The 16,489-nt window shown below is 31.7% G+C and overlaps 1 protein-coding gene across 1 annotated transcript in view; it reads left to right on the top strand.

The window, feature by feature from the left end:
- The window catches only part of LOC114333105 (vesicle-associated membrane protein-associated protein B/C), an 82,522-nt gene extending 70,397 nt beyond the window's left edge, over positions 1-12,125 (top strand). Inside the window, exon 4 of the mRNA XM_028282937.2 lies at positions 4,084-12,125. Coding sequence (XP_028138738.1) covers positions 4,084-4,302 — 219 coding nt within the window. The 3' untranslated portion in view covers positions 4,303-12,125. The remainder of the gene's footprint in view (positions 1-4,083) is intronic.
- Positions 12,126-16,489: the final 4,364 nt, after the last annotated feature.

Genomic DNA, 16,489 nt, shown 5'->3' with positions numbered 1-16,489 from the left:
TATCTTTACACAGTTCCAGTAGACAACGTTTTAGTCGATCCCAGTGCTCGTCAATATTATTAGTGTCTACGACCAGCTTGATATAGTTCCTACGCAGTTAGTGTTGGAGGCATTCTTTTAGAATTAGAATTAGTAATATGCTTTATTGTCATGAAAAATTTAACAATTTTATGGACAAAGCTTACAAGAAACATAAATAAGAACAATAACAAACACAATTTACTAAAATTATACACTCACAGACAAAAATATTGCATATTTTATTTTTGAAGTATATCTTTTTCCTTTTAAAAAATTTTGTACTTTTTATTGCTAAATAAGTTTAGCTGAACTATCCTACGTATATTTATTGTCAAGTAACTTGCATATTGCAGAGTCACCACTAATTTGTAGAGAAATTAATGAAATAGTCTGATTTTGCTTATAACATTTAATTAGAAAAAGAAACAATAACGACAACAGAACAATTCCTTTCGGCAACATTGTAACAATTTAATACCTAGTATTTCCTCCTCTAGCTCTAATGATTACCTGCATCCTTCTAGGCATGCTCTGCAGAATATCTTGGATGGTTTCTTGCGGAAGTCGATTCCATTCTTCCTGTGCAGCAATTCTTAATTTGCAATTGAGTTTGGAGCTGGATTTCTTGCTCGTATACGTCTTTTCAGGGCTCATTGGTGGCCAGTCTAGAGCCTCAACTACAACATCCTCAAGATATTGTATGACTGATCCTGCGGTATGTGCACAGGCATTATCATGCATTAGCACAAAGTTATCATACCCAATGAAGCCGGCATAAGGAAAAACATGCTCTTCAAGGATGTTCCGTATGAACCAGTCAGCATTCATTCGAATATTCACCTCAATAAGCTCCGTACGACTCTCCCAACTAATGCCACCCCATGGCATTATGGAACCTCCACCAAAACTAAAATGTTGTACCTACAAGATTACATTCTGCGAAACGTTCCCCAGACCTTATGTATACTCGATCACGTCCATCTGGCTTCCATAATTGTATCCTCGTTTCATCTGTGAAAAGAACTCTTCTCCATTGGTGTTCGTTCCAGTTAACGTGGGCTCTTGCAAAGTGCAACCTTTGAGTTTTATGCCGTGGTAGAAGAAGTGGAAGTCTGGCAGGCCGTGTTGGATTCAAACCAACCTCTTTAAGTCTTCGAGTCACAGCTTTGGCACTTACATTAACTTGTCTTGTGATCAGGAACTCGTTTTTGAGATAAGAAGCTGTAATTGTACGATTTCGCAAAGATTTAAGTCTTAAATATTGGTCATCTCTTGGCGTTGTACATCTTTTTCGTCCTTGACCAGGTCGCCTTTTGTATTCCCCAGTCTCATTGTATCGCTTTACTATTGGGACCGTGCAAGTTCGGAAAAGCGACACCTATTTCTACGCTCTGAACTTTTATTCGCACTTTTAATTATATTGGCCAATCATATGGTCCTGGTTACTGGATAACTGTCAAGGCCATAGTCCAAAAAAATAATAAGAAAAAATAAGATTTAGGTTGTGTTATTCAAACGTAAACAATTGTATGTAGTAAATAAAATTAGTTATTAAAATGCAGTACTGCAAGCAAAATACAATTAATTAAATTTACCTTTATATAATAATTGCATATCATATCAATATTGTGAAGCAGTATATAATTTTTCTTCTTAAATGACAATAGGTATGAAATGTACGTCAATTTGACAATTTCAGTTGACAATATGAATTATTTAAGAAAGTTGCAATATTTCTCCGCTATTCGCGCACGATCGTTTCGCGTATCCCTTCCAAGTACTTGCACACCGCGAATACGAGAAACAGTCGACTGATGGATATTCGCTATCCACACAATATCTACCCTCATTTCTTAAAGTAACAATTCTAGCACACACTACCTCCCTTAAATGTGGCATATCAGCAAGAAAACTGCAGAATCGAAAAATAAAATTCTCAAGCTGACATATTCTAACTGACAATTCAACAAGTCAAGAATTGTCACGTCGCCAAAGCTCACTTTCCATACTATGCAATGTTTGTTAATTTGTTACATTATTGCATATTCAGTTATAAAGACTATGTTTAACCATTTATTTATCTCTAATAAATTAAAATACATCAAATAAATAAATAAAATAAACAGATAAATAGATAAATAAAAAAAATACTTAACATTTCAAAGATAAAAAATAAACAAATAATAACGATTGAAAATAAAATATGCAATATTTTTGTCCATGAGTATATAAATCGTTAATATAAATAAAACATAATAAAGTGAAATAAGAAGCAGTAACAATCTATTGCAAAATTTAAAAAAAAATTGCAAATTGCCTAATCTACCTTAAGAAATTTAATAAGTTAATAAGTTAAACTGCTGCATATGACACTCAAATATATATTAAGATTCTACTTATACATAAGAATACTGTAATTCTTAGTTATTGGTTAAGAAACTCTGCTATTGAATAATATGGTCTTTCAGATAAATAGGCTTTTGTCATGTTACGGAACTTGGGGAAAGATGTTGCAGATTTAAGTTGTAGAGGGAGATGGTTGTATACTTGTTTTGCTGAATATAATATAGATTTCTTTACTAACTCACTGGACGGGATCGGTAAATAGATGTCAAAGGTTGAATTTCTGGTGGAATAGTCATGTCTAGGTCTTGCTGGAGCGAATTTTATGTTGGGTTCTTTAAGCTTGTTCTTTAAGTCTGTTGAATGAATTCTTTGATGTGTTTTAATGTTTTTAAGTGTGAGTGTAATCGTTGCGATAAGTGGGTTGTGATCTGAGCCCACGTCTGGTCCGGAATATGCTTTCAAGTTGAAATGTATTTTTTTCAAATTTTTTCAAGTGAGCCGGCAATTGTTATTAACGAATAACTTAAACAAAAAAATTAATTTCACCGAATTGCTTCGGAATCAATTTTTTTTTGTGCATCTCATCGAAATAAACACGTTTTCTCTCTTGGTAATTTTTCGAAAAATGCTGCCTTCTCTCATCTGGCCTCTCCCCGAGCAGCTATGTCTGGTTTGATTTTTGGATAAATTTTTCGCATGACATATTCTAAGGCCAGGTTAAACAACAATAATGACAACGGATCTCCCTGTCTCAGTCCAGAATTTACGCAGAAAGCGTTTGATATTTTCCCCCTATTCTAACTTGTGCAAAGGAGTTACTGACGGACATTTGCGTTACCGCAGTTAGTTTCTAAGGTACGCCCGCGCGTACGTAAAAATTATATTCCGTATAGTGTTGGACGATTAATTGAATAATAAGCCTGTTTGGAATCTATAAAGGTCTGATGCACGTCTTAGTTATACTCCCAATCATTTCAAGTATTTGTCTAATAGTAAATATTTGATCAACAATCGATCTTCCTGGCCTGTAATCACACTGGTAGTCACCAACTATTTGTTCGGCCTACGGTAGTAATATTTTTAGTAATACCGAAAAATAGTTATTTATCTGTTTCAATTCAATGCAAACAACATTTCAGAAACCTGCTTCAAAAGTTTTCAAAAGCTATGTCAAAAACCTGTGTTCGGCGTTTTCATAAAAAAGCTAACCATTCGTAATAGGGCAAAAGTTTTGCAAGGGCAAGGATGCACACAGATAATAATCCATGTTTCAACATAGTTATTCAAAGCAGAGTGAGCAAAAGATTTAAGCGAATAATTACATGATTCCCACAGCCTTAGCTCATTCCCCATATCTTCCACGATTTTTGAAAAAACACATTTTTTGTCATGTAAAGTTTGTAGTTTTCAGCCTGGAGTTAGAATTTGAAATTTGGTAATTTTCGGGAAAGCTTTTGGAGAACTATTTGGCAGCACATATTTCTTGGGGATTTTTTATGCGGATATTTTGTCCAAACAAATTTGTGGGAATTATTTGTCCGGGATTTTTTGTGGAGATTTTTTGTCCGGGGATTTTTTGTCTGGGGATTTTTTGTCCAGGGATAATTTGTGGGGATTTTTTGTCCGGGATTATTTGTCCGGACCCCATCAGGACATATAATTTGATATGTTGTGTTTGATTTTATTTACATCAAATTTTTATATTTTTTTCCATAGGTACAGCAGCTTAGAGAAGAAGAAAGTCAATTGAGGCAGCAACATTTACGACTAAAAGAAGAAATCCTCCAATTGAAACAACAGCTAGGCCAATCACGAGCCGCCCCAGTCAACAGATACGCCCCACCCGTACAGGAACAGACCATTCCAATGGTGTATGTCGGTTTGGCAGTACTTCTGAGCTTCATAGGCATCATATTGGGCAAATTCGCGCTCTGAAACGGAGTCCACACAAGACTCGGACACCATTCTTGTTGTATATAGACCAGTCGCAGCATAAGATTTTATCATTTTATGTGGTATTGTAGAAATTTTTGATAGTGACATTTTGGTGGAATTAAATAGGTATCTTGTTTCGGAAAAATATCCTTCTGAATAAACTGTGACGTTACTATCATCACTTAAAAGACAATTTAGTAATAGTGCTAAGTATTCTCTTGTTAAGTGATCACAGTATTTCTGCTCTTATTAGATGCTGCCAGCGTCATATAATTTAAGCTCTTTTACACTCTTGTAACCATCATCCGCTAGATGTACGTTTCCATTGATGATGCCATTTAAAATTATCATGATCTGAATCCTATAGATATTTTTTGACTCATCAGTTGCATCTAAACTTACTAAGTTACTAAGTATTTTCTATGACATTTGAAAAAAATATTTATTTCCGTTTTTTTAAGCCAAGAGCCCTATCACATTCCACCGATTTCGTGTTTAGGTTTCTGGAAATAGGGTATCTATTCACTTTACTAATAGGAGGTGGCATAATAATAATTTAACAGTTTGTTCTCAATGTTTCCAATGGCTGGTAAGCTTATTGTTCATCAGGGAGTTTCGAGAAACAGTTTAGACGTTTCAAACCCGACATTTTCATTGTCTACTATAATAGATCTTTGTTCTTCAGTTTAATTGGTTCATCTAAGGTATAATAACTAAATCAAGTATTATAACATGATTTCATATTCTGAATAAAGGCATTTAATATATATTTACATTTATCCTATACATGTTTTCCTTGACTGACCAATAAATATATCTATAAAGTTTATATTTGTAATTAAACATTCTGCGGGTAGATAGCGAGTTGAACCAACCTTTAATCGACCAACACTCGGAACATATTTTGGTTAGCCTATACCAGAAGCCCGTACGTATATTAATCCATGAGCTAATTTATTTGGTAGCCTACCGCTAGAGCTTTATGTGTACTGAAGCAGGTATCCCGCTTCCTGTTCGAGTCTATATTGAATATAAAGTAACATATACATTGACAAATACAACGACAAAAATTATAACGCAACTTTTCGGGTTTTTCACGTCTAAAAAATTACTTAATGACAACGTATTTATTTTACATGCCTTGACCGTAGTGTAACGAAAACCGACAATACCTTAATTATTTGGCTAGCTATTTGCTTTGATTGTTGCAACATTGAGAATCATACTTGCACTAAAATATTTATCACTCTCGTCACATTCAAAAATGGCTACTCTTAATAGCAAAAACTAATCATTGACTGGTGTAATATTTATTAAAGGTTATTCATTCATATTGTCTATTGTATATTCGGCAAAGTGGTTAACAAAACATGACATTATTTTAAAAAAACTGCCCTTCGTTTTGCGTTACCAAAAATACCTATCCAAAATTTGTCAACTTTATTTGTTGTTATTGGTGTTAATTTAGAGGTATGCTGATCTATTGTCACCTGTCAAATTTAATGGCAGAAGACATAATGACGTAACATTGGAATGTTGAGAAAATTCGATGAATGGATGAACTACAAAAGGAATGATGAGCGAAAACCTATAAAAAAACAAAAACTTTATCATACGTGAAATATAATATAATGAGGAACAAAAGGTTCCTGTGTGTTGCTACTAATCTTACAGTTTTAATGCATTTTTCGTATGCTAATGTCATGGAGGTTTGTGAGGTATCGCTGTACCACTTCTTTCAATTCCTACTGGTTCCGAAAATGCGTTCTATCTTAATGCCTAACGAGAACATTGAGTGGGGGTGGCATCGTAGAGAGGTGCCAATTCAAGATAACTGAATCGGTACAGAGTGGCAGGGATTTAAAGAGGTAAAACCAAGCTGCAAGCTTTACTAGATCACGCTTAAAGCTTTAAAGCTTCCAGTGAGACCAGGTTTGATGAATAAATCTGATATATCGCAACATACCTATTCTTAAGATGCGCTAAAATTCGTTTCCTAAATTGTCTCGTTGTATGTCCAATATAAGGTTTGAATTGGCTATTTGAAAAGAAAGGTAATTTTATTTAAATGATTCAGAACAGTAGAGATTAAACGGAAATGGAGAGCAGTTGATGGTCATGTTTGTTCATTCACTATCACATTAAATTTTTTCTTTGCCCAATATGTAACCATTCGAAGTAGATTATTTTGAGGTGGCTTATTTAAAATCAATCAAGTTATGATTTTCTATCCTCAATTTAAGCATTTTTATTTTTTTTATTTTTCCTATAGTCTGTAAGATATGTGTTATGACACTATTTGCTAGGTTAATCTATTTTTAATCTTACAGTGTGTTTCATATAATTCTATTTCGTTTTGTTGATTATTTTTAAATGTTAAATGTAGGTCCTAACTGTGTTTTGTTTATTTCCTTTGTAAATAAAATCGTAATATGGTTATCTGAAACATCCTGTATATATTAACCGTTTCTTTTTTTATGAAATCTGTCAGAATTTCTTTTCGACGTAGTATTTAGAGACTATGGTCACTTATTACAGTGCAATAATGTCGTCGCATTCAAGATCTAATATGTATAAACAAAGTAGAATATATTGTATGTTATATATGTCTATTGAAGAAAAATAATCTTGTAGTTATAAACAATATTCCAAATTATTTCCTAAAAAAATAAAGAACATATTTCCTGGATGAACGAGAGATTTTATAGTGAAACTATTAAAAATCCAAAAAAATTAGGCGCCGGACAAAAATTAATGAAGAGGATGGTACATTGCGTTCCGACAAATCTATTTATGGGACTCTTGCTTTCTAAATGGAAAAAAAGACAATTTTTAAATATTTTTAAAGAAAACACTATATTTTAGGTTATAAGTTTTTTATAGATAGGTATAAATTGTTAAGATTTTGAGGCAAACAAAAAAAAATTGTTGGCACTTTTAGTTCTTTTTCACTACTGTAGAGGACGTTTTCAAAAAATGCATTTTAATTTGGGAGACTCTTTTCGGCATTTCTGTAACAACTTTTTTTAATTCCAGCGGTATTCAATCGTGAGACTTCGCGATTTTATTAAAAGTTCGAAAAAAACATTTGGGGGTGAATTTACCCTTGTGCTAAGTATCACCAAAGTTTTGGTTTACTGAGATTGGTGTAGTAGATTTAGAGAGAAACGGCTCCCAGTTTTGAAAAATGTGATTTCGAGAAAAACGCGTTTAAAGTATTTTAACTGTATTTTTATCGAACTAATTAATCATATTTATTTTTTTCCCTTTAATCAGCGACCCCTGATGCATATTGGGTGCCCCTACTGTCCGGTAAAAGTTATAAATGGTCGGTCAAAGCTATTTTTTTTTCATAATTTTGCCCTCTTTGATGTCTCGCTGCTCTTTCTATTGGCTTGAGCAATACGAGCAATATTTATCCAATTTTTATTCCCGTAATGTGCATGCAATGCATCACTAGATTTTAATTTTTTGCCGAGGAGTTGGATAATTCTGAATTATTGTTTTCTGTGGTAAACTGATTACCTTTAACTTGTCTGTTAATATTGTACTTCTTTCGATGCATCCCCCTACTTCGAGTGCCTTTTTAAATGCCCACCAGATCCAGGCATTTTTTCGGATTTTTCAAAACAATAATTTTAGATAAATTTAAATAATATAAAACACGTGCTAGCTTTATAAGTTTTAGAACCCAACTGCCAAGTTGCAGCTGCGCAGGTCAGGCGCCACGCGAGTTTTTTACAACCGAGTTTTAGCTCAGCTAGATAGTGTTATAAATAGAGCTTTAACTTCGTTTCTATTTCGAATTTTTTAATAAAATTTTAGGACAGTATTTCTTCAATTCTAAGGAATGTATTTACGTAAAAAATCCTAAATAGATTTTTTTTTAATTTGGAAAGTAAAAGTCCCCTTAAGAGAAAAGTGGAAAATGTTTATTATATAATCTACAGTAAGTGACTGTAAACACAGAAATGTTTAGGACTGGACAGAAGAAATCTAGTGAGCGATTTTCCAAATAGGTATACTTAATTCCAATAAACCGTGCAAGGTACGCAATCGGCATACGATATGTATTTTTGTGAAAACTTTAAGATAGATATTACCATTTCCGTTGATTGTTTAATTTTATGTAACATAGTACACCCCGATCGGAATATGAATAGACGTGAGCATACTTTCTTTGTCTCCTTTATAGTCAAATTCTTCAACAATTCTCTTACGAATTTTATGTATAGTGGGCACTTGTTTTCAGTTATAATATAAATGCCCACTATACATAAAATTAGTAAGAGATTTGTTGAAGAATTTGACTATAAAGGAGACAGAGAAGGAATGCTCACGTCTATTCCATCTCCGGTCGGGTGTATGTTACTTTCAGAATCTCTTAAATTGAGGCGGTCGACGTGAGAAGGGCACATAGCCTTACGTGCCCTTTGTAAGCAGAATGGGTATTTAGGTCTGTCATGTTTTCCCCCTTTACAATGGTATAACTTCCATGTGTTTATCTTTAAAAATGAGGTTGGTAGAACTGTTTGAATATTAGTGTGCAGGCTGTGCAGGGCAGTGAGGTTAACGTACCTGTATTGTCTTGCGAGGTTTATTGTTTTCACCCATTTTGAAAAAAAAAATGAAAACAATTAATTATCCACGTCCGTCCGTACGTAAACACAACTCCTCCGTCACTATACCAGGTAGAATGACAAATGAGGTGTCAAATGAAAGCTTATAACCCAAGGATGATATTAAAAGTGAGCTAAAAAAATTTGACCTCGGAATTCCGGTTTTAGGGTTGTAACCGGAAGTACTGTTTTAAAGACGCCGAAATAGTACAAGCGATATATTATTTGTCGCTCCTTAGCAAGACGAGAACATATGAATCGCTTATTTATGAAAGGATAGAAGTCACTATTTTAGGTAAATTGAGATTATGACAAAAATTTGTTTTCAATACTTATATCTAGCGGTTAGTCATAAAAGAATATAAGTCTAGTCTTCAGTAGGTACTGTTGATAGGTAAGTAGTAAACAGAACGTTCCATTTATTTATGAAAAGATATAAGTGTCATTGACTTATATCGTTTCATAAATTTGCCAAACGCAAACTCAATCGCATGGATAAGCTGAATACTCCAATGGAAGTTTTTGAAGCAATCTGTAGTTCTGCAAAGAGGCAGAAATTTACTGTACGAATGGTAAGAACGGTACGAATTTACAGAACTAATGACATTTTGAATTTTAAAAATTGGTGGTCCAAATATTACAAAAAACGTGCCATTTTGTAGAAACTTCCGCTACATGTATTCAACGTTCACAAGGGGAGTCATTCGCCGTTTCCAGCTTTATGGAGTTCCGCTACAATCACAATACAAAAAAGGACTTGTTGAAGCATTGAAGTTTATCGATGGAGCACTAACCAGTTCTTTTGTTCTAAAAAGTCATAACAACCAAAATGTTCAACTTCCAAAGGAACGAGCTTATCCTATGGAAAAAATTCCAATTAACATAAAAATCATTGATATTCAAAAGATTACTAGGTGTCTTCCAGAATATTATTAAGAATTTTATGAGGAAATAATTGGTTGGCCAACCACTGAAGTGGAAAGTACTGAACGTATGAGTATCTTATAAAAAACTGCTTTTAATTTTTATTTTTTTAGTTTAAAATATTTCGTGTGTTAATAACTGGTAATAAAGTTGGCCAATAAACATTTTCTTTTTGATAATTTCGACAAATGCGGTCAAAAAATAATAGTTTAGATATTTTTTTTTTAATTAATTCGTGAAAAGATGTGTCAGACGAATAAAATATTGAATAAAATGTCTATTAATTAAAAAAAAATCAATATACATACAATATTGTTATAATAAACAAATACGTATTCCAGAAAAAATGACAAATTTCTTATTTGTTTCAAATATAAACAGTTTTTTTAATTATCTCAAAACTTCATTATTGTGACTTATATCCTTTCATAAATAAGCAATTCATATATAATTCCGGTTTCATGACATTGTCTGGGAATATAACTCCTTCGTTATTAAAAGAGATAGAATGACAAGTGAGGGGTCCAATGACATATTATAACCCAAGGATGGTATTAAAGATGAGAAATTTGACCTCGGACTTCCGGTTGTAGAATTGCAACCGCAAGTACTGTTTTATTTAAAGTCGCTGAAATTGTACAAGCAATATATTATTCTACGCGTCTTAGCAAGACGAAAATTGCCACAAAAGTACATTATAAAGTGCGATCGTAGCGGTGGCGTTTCATGTTCCCAAAGTTATACAGAAAACTTTGAACTATGCAGATTTTGGAAATAAGGAGTACAATAGTTTCATTACTACAACTAAATGCCCCAGACCAAAGGCGAACCAGAAGAAAGTTAAGGCTGTTACAAGCCTCTTCAGATTCTTAAATGAAGATTATGTAAACTTCAATGAAATGTTGAATGGATAGTTTAATAATTGTAAAAATTGTTTAAATTGTATTATGTAATGTATTATAAAAGTATTTAATTCTATAATGCTTCTTGTTCTTCACATGCAAATTAATTGTAATCAAAATTCCCCTGTTCTATGTAAAAAGGGCTTATAACAGCTTTTTCTGTTTCCTAATTTTTAAACATAAGCTTCATTTTTATTGATTTCATATTTTAGAAAATTACTTTCTAGAACAATATTTTTAATCTATAATGAGCATTCTCAATTTGTAAACAACAAACTAGTATCTATAGCAACAAGTTAAAATTTCAAAGTGGTTTTTCTCAAAACCCATTTTTGTCGTATGTGCCCTTCTCACGTAGACAGCCTCAATTGGTCTTTTAATTTGATTATTAAGATTATTCTTATTGAATTGAAATACTTATTGAATTATCAAAGATATTAACTAATATTCACGGCAAAAAAACTGAAGAATCGATAGAAGATAGAAGTGGGTAATCAATCGTTCGAATTGTTCTATGTTTTTTAAACTTGTCTTTCTTTATTTATAAAGTAAGCACAGATTATTGGAACAAAGTTTAGAGACAGCACCTTGAATCATCTAATTAAACACTTTCTGCGTAACTGGGTGGCTGAATGTTTATATATTTTCATAATTTATAGAGTTAAATTAATCCTAACACCTAAAATATATTTACGTATCAGATTTCCAACTATAAATAAAATAGTATAATAGTAATAATTTAAAAAAGAAACAGCACTGACAACTAGTTTGAAAATTTTAAAGTATTAACATTGTAAAAAACTTATGTTGTAATTTAATTGGAAATTAAATTTAAAAATATAGTCTTGAGAATGAACGTTTTCGGACTTATCAGTTCATCTTCAGTGAACTTTAAAGTATTTGCAGGCTATTACATAATAATTGTAATCCATTTGGATTTTTAAATTTAATTTTTAATTAAATATTTATACCAATTTTAACAGAAGTTTTTTACTTCGATGTTAGCTTATTAACATTTCCCAAGAAGTTCAAACACAATCGCTAGACAGATTTTGATATGCGCATTCCTTGTTTTGGAAATCTGGTACGTGAACATCTCATTTGAAAGCTCAAATCATTTGTACTTAAAATATCTTCCTTTTGTGACTGGACACCATAACTTTAAATACTTCGTATACAAAACGGATTCTTTCGGTCGTATTACTTTTTGGAAAGCACGCGTGCTGAGAATAATCTTCATAATCAATGTATCTGAAATTCCAAAGACTAATACGATCCCGGAGAAATAAAAATATTTTCAAAATTGTCTCCACTCTTTTTTATTTTTAATGTTTACCTTGTATGTAGAAAGAGTTCGATAATATAAATGTACGAAAGAGGAGATTTTTATTTCGCTTTTATCACAAGCTGCTAGTGTTATTACATCTTAGTAATATTCTTATCTAGTAGGTTATCATAAGAATGATTAAGTGCTATTAGGGGAGTGCAATTAGAACGAAAACATGCATTGTTTCGGAAAAATTCAAACAAGCTTATATTTTTCTAAAACTTTTTTTGTTGGTTTATATACATGTTAAAGTAAAAAGTTCTACTCGCAGATGTGGCCACTAATTGTTTATTAATTGTTTAAAAAATAACAATTGTTTTTTATAAATAATTTTAAAAATATCGTTAAATTCATCATTTTACTCTGATCAAATTTTGTTTTTAATTATGCTGAATCCGAATATGGCATTGCAATTTGAAAATTCTTATACAGAAGCTCTTATACAGTGTGTCTGCGTGGCTAGGAACCACATGGAAAACTTTTTTATTATCAATTTTATACGAGATGTCAAAAATATGAATTTCGTTAAAGAGTCAAGTACCTTTATATTCCAGCATATCAAAAAATGTTATTATGAAAAGTTGTTTGAAATTAGAAACTATGTCTAAATATACAATTACATCATTCCAATCGAAAAAAAAATTTTTTTTCTCAAATTACGGATACTCATCATTTTATTACAATTAATATAACTATTTTATTATCACTTTTACGAAAAAAAGTTATTGTTCATAAAATGCTCTCCCTGGTCTAAAATCTAAGATACAACCATCAGACATAAAATTTTTTAAATTTTATACGAGGTATGTAAAAAATATGAATTTTTCTTAAGAGTTAAGTGCCTTTATTATTCACAATATTTTAATTAGAAGGATGTGATTGAACACTAAAACAAATTTTTTAATTCCAAACAACTTTTCTTAATAACAATTTTCGATATTGTGAAATGTAATGGTACTTTACTCTTGAGTGAAATTCATATTTTGTGACATACCTCGTATAACATTAATTAAATTTGATATTTGATGATTGCATCTTAGATAATATATGATGCAGAGTATTTTATAAAGAATAACTTTTTTTCGTAAAACAGATAATAAAAAAGTTATCAATAGGTTCCAAGTTCCGCAGACATACTGTATAAGAGCTAAAAAAAATTTTTTTTGCTAAACATTTATTATTTTTGAAGCTTATTATTAAATGTATTTTAGGTAAGTTTTACAGAAAAAGGTTTTGATCACTTTGTACAAACATTTTTTTAACTGGTAATTTTCGGTTTTTGTATTACATTTGTGTTATCTTTCTTAATTTTCTTAAAAAGAAATAGTTGATTTCATTTCTAAAGTAAAATAATTTAGTGCATTTTAGAGATTACATCCTACGCTTTAAAAAAGCACTTATAAAACTGTAATAGATCTGTTCAAACTTGAGTAATACCGTCTTGGAGTGGTGTTAATTCTATAAAACTACAAAGATTTCAAAAATTACATTTTTTGAGACGTCATATCATTTGAATTAAATTTTTGAGACTTTTTTTGAATGAAACATCATTTAGTAAGAGTCTTGAAAGGTAAGTTGTGCAAAACTGAGAGTTTTATAAGAAAAACTGTATTACTTACAAATTTTTAAATCATTTTTAAACAAAATTCATGTAAGCCTCACTTTCCGCACACGCCGTAGTTATGCCCATACATTTTATTTCATACTAATTTCATTAGTTAAAGAATTACATTAAAATAACTCAACCATGCACTTCGCCGTACGTTAGTTTACAATGCGCCAATGTTGTGAGAAGGGTGACTTTAGCGTTATAATTAAAAAATTATAGAAGATACAGATTTAATTTTAGAAAATTCTTTATGTAAGGTTTTTTTTGTAAAATTTTCTGAATTTTTCAATGGTCAAGTCAGTTTTTTTCTAAAATTTATATTTTCGGAGTTATTTAAAAAAACATCTAATTTCGTAGTTCATTTGTTTAATAAAAAAGGAAGCACCCACTTCTCGAGTAGAACTGTTTGATATGTTGTTTATTAAACATTTCTTAATGAAATTACAAAAGTTCTATCTTGTTTGATTTTTTCCGAAGTGAAAATCTATATGCACTCCCCTATATGTTTAGTCTGTACTTTTGTATGGTGCAGAAGAGTGGGCACTAAAAGTATCGACCATGAACAGAACTGAAGCATTGGAAATGTGGATTCATAGACGGATGCTGAATATACCTTGGACAGCAAGAAAAGTAATGAGGAACTACTCAGGAGGGTCAACAAAGATAGAGAACTGCTCAAGACTGTTAAACACCAGAAAATATCTTATCTGGGGCATATAGTGAGGTGAAATCGATATAGAATACAACTGATCCTTAAAGGCTAAATAGAGGGCCGTGGAAGTGTAGGAAGAAGACAGGTTTCCTGGTTAAAAGAGATTCGTGAATGAACTCAGATATTAAATGCAGGACAATTATTCCATAATTAACTATTTTTAATGGGAAATAAGCCACAATTTTACTAAAAAAAATGGTTTTATTAACCTTTCGACGTCCAAATCGGATGCCGTTGTCAAAATACAAAAAATATTAATAAATTAAACAAAAAACAAAAATGTTGTTGCTTAGTAAAAAATTCTTCTAATAATAGGGATGTTCACTAATTTTTAAATATAGTTAAATTCAATAGATTACAAGGTATATAAAAACGTAACAATCATAAAACTGTTTGAAAATGTATATTTTTTAAGATAAATGAGTTCATAATGTTGATTTTCTTGGAGGCTAGAAAAACGGTACCCTGCAGCGAGGCTACGGTCTGTGACGTCAGCAGTCGTAACGTCTTTGATCGACGACTAGTTTTGTATACTTATTTACTCAGTGTATTTGAATGTGCGCAGTTTTTTACGTATTTAATTATTAAAAATAAAGCCAAATAAGTGGTGTTTTGTTCCTGGGTGTGTAAATACATCAAAAAACAGTTCTGACAAGATTTTTATTACCGTTCCAGCCAATTTAAAACAGAAAAAGAAATGGTTTGTTGCAGCTAGAACTTAAAATCACTAACCTAAAGAACTAACTTAATAAAATAAACATTATAGAAGTTTTCCAGAGACTTTCGGCCCTAGGTAAAAATGTAATTGTTCTTTCTGCATTTACACCTTTCAAAAATACGTATTGGTTTTCTCAGGATTCGAAAAAAATGAATGAATTTAAATAGCATTGGACCAAGATTTTGCACCTACCCCCTTAAAGAGTAAATGAAAAAGTTTCGGGACCTCAAATTTGTATTCCTTAAACTGGGATATTCCTAAAAACGGGATTCTAATAATACATACAGTAAAAGTAAACCTTGTAATAACTACATGTGGATGTAGGTATGACTTTATATTATATTAAAATCATTAATAATTTAGTGAAAAGATTGGTTGAGTATAATACCCAAGTTCAAAAATATTTTTTACCTTGGAACAGTTGTCAACTCGAAATACGAAACAACCGAAATAAGATCTAGAGTTGAAAAGGACATAGCAACATTTAACAACATGCATGAGAAATATTTTCACCCATTGCGACATAATATCTCTCCCACTAAAAATGCGGCTGCTAAAATGTTATTTTTCCGGTCTTGCTATATGGCGCAGAGGCCTGGACAATAATGGAAACATTAATGAAAAAGCTAGAGGCATTCGAGATGTGGGTGTACCCACGTATCCTCAAAATATCCTGGGCGACCCACACCAACGTACAGGTATTGCGTCGAATGGGAAAACAAAAAGACTTCTCTCTTTTACAATTAAGAAACGAAATCTTAAATATTTCGGTCATATCATGAGGCATGATAAATATCGTATACTCCAACTGATAACGCAAGGTAAAATAGAGAGCAAACGCGGACCCGGAAGAAAAGACACTCATGACTTAAAAACTTACGCCAATGATTTGGACAAAAATCGATCGAGTTATTCAGAAACGCCTCAAATGAAATTAAAATTGCCATGATGATAACCAACGTCCACAACGGACAAGGCACATGAAGAAGAATAAAAATATGTTTAATACACCTAACCAAGGTAAAATAATAACCAGCCAATGTATGTATACAATATGCATGCGTACAATGCATGCATACAACTTTCTCTATTTTTTTTTTGTGGAGTATTAAGGTGATACAGTAGCGATCAACAGGTAGCCAAAACGCGTTCCAAGATTGCGGCTGTAATTTTGAATATTTTTTCGAGATATTTGGCACACGTATTCGTAATATAATAAAGAATGGCGGTACAGAGCCCAATTTGAAAACTATATTAATATGTGGAAATTACTCTGTAATTAAATACAATATTAAAAAAACGAGCCTGTACCGCCATTAAGAAGAACAAAAAAATACACTTTCTTCAAATAAACTTTTTTATCCGATGCCTAGATT

The sequence above is a fragment of the Diabrotica virgifera genome, chromosome 1, assembly GCF_917563875.1.
Source record: "Diabrotica virgifera virgifera chromosome 1, PGI_DIABVI_V3a".
Classification (NCBI taxonomy): Eukaryota; Metazoa; Arthropoda; class Insecta; order Coleoptera; family Chrysomelidae; genus Diabrotica; species Diabrotica virgifera.
Note: the sequence above shows the minus strand (reverse complement) of the source record. Positions and strands in the feature narration are given on the sequence as shown.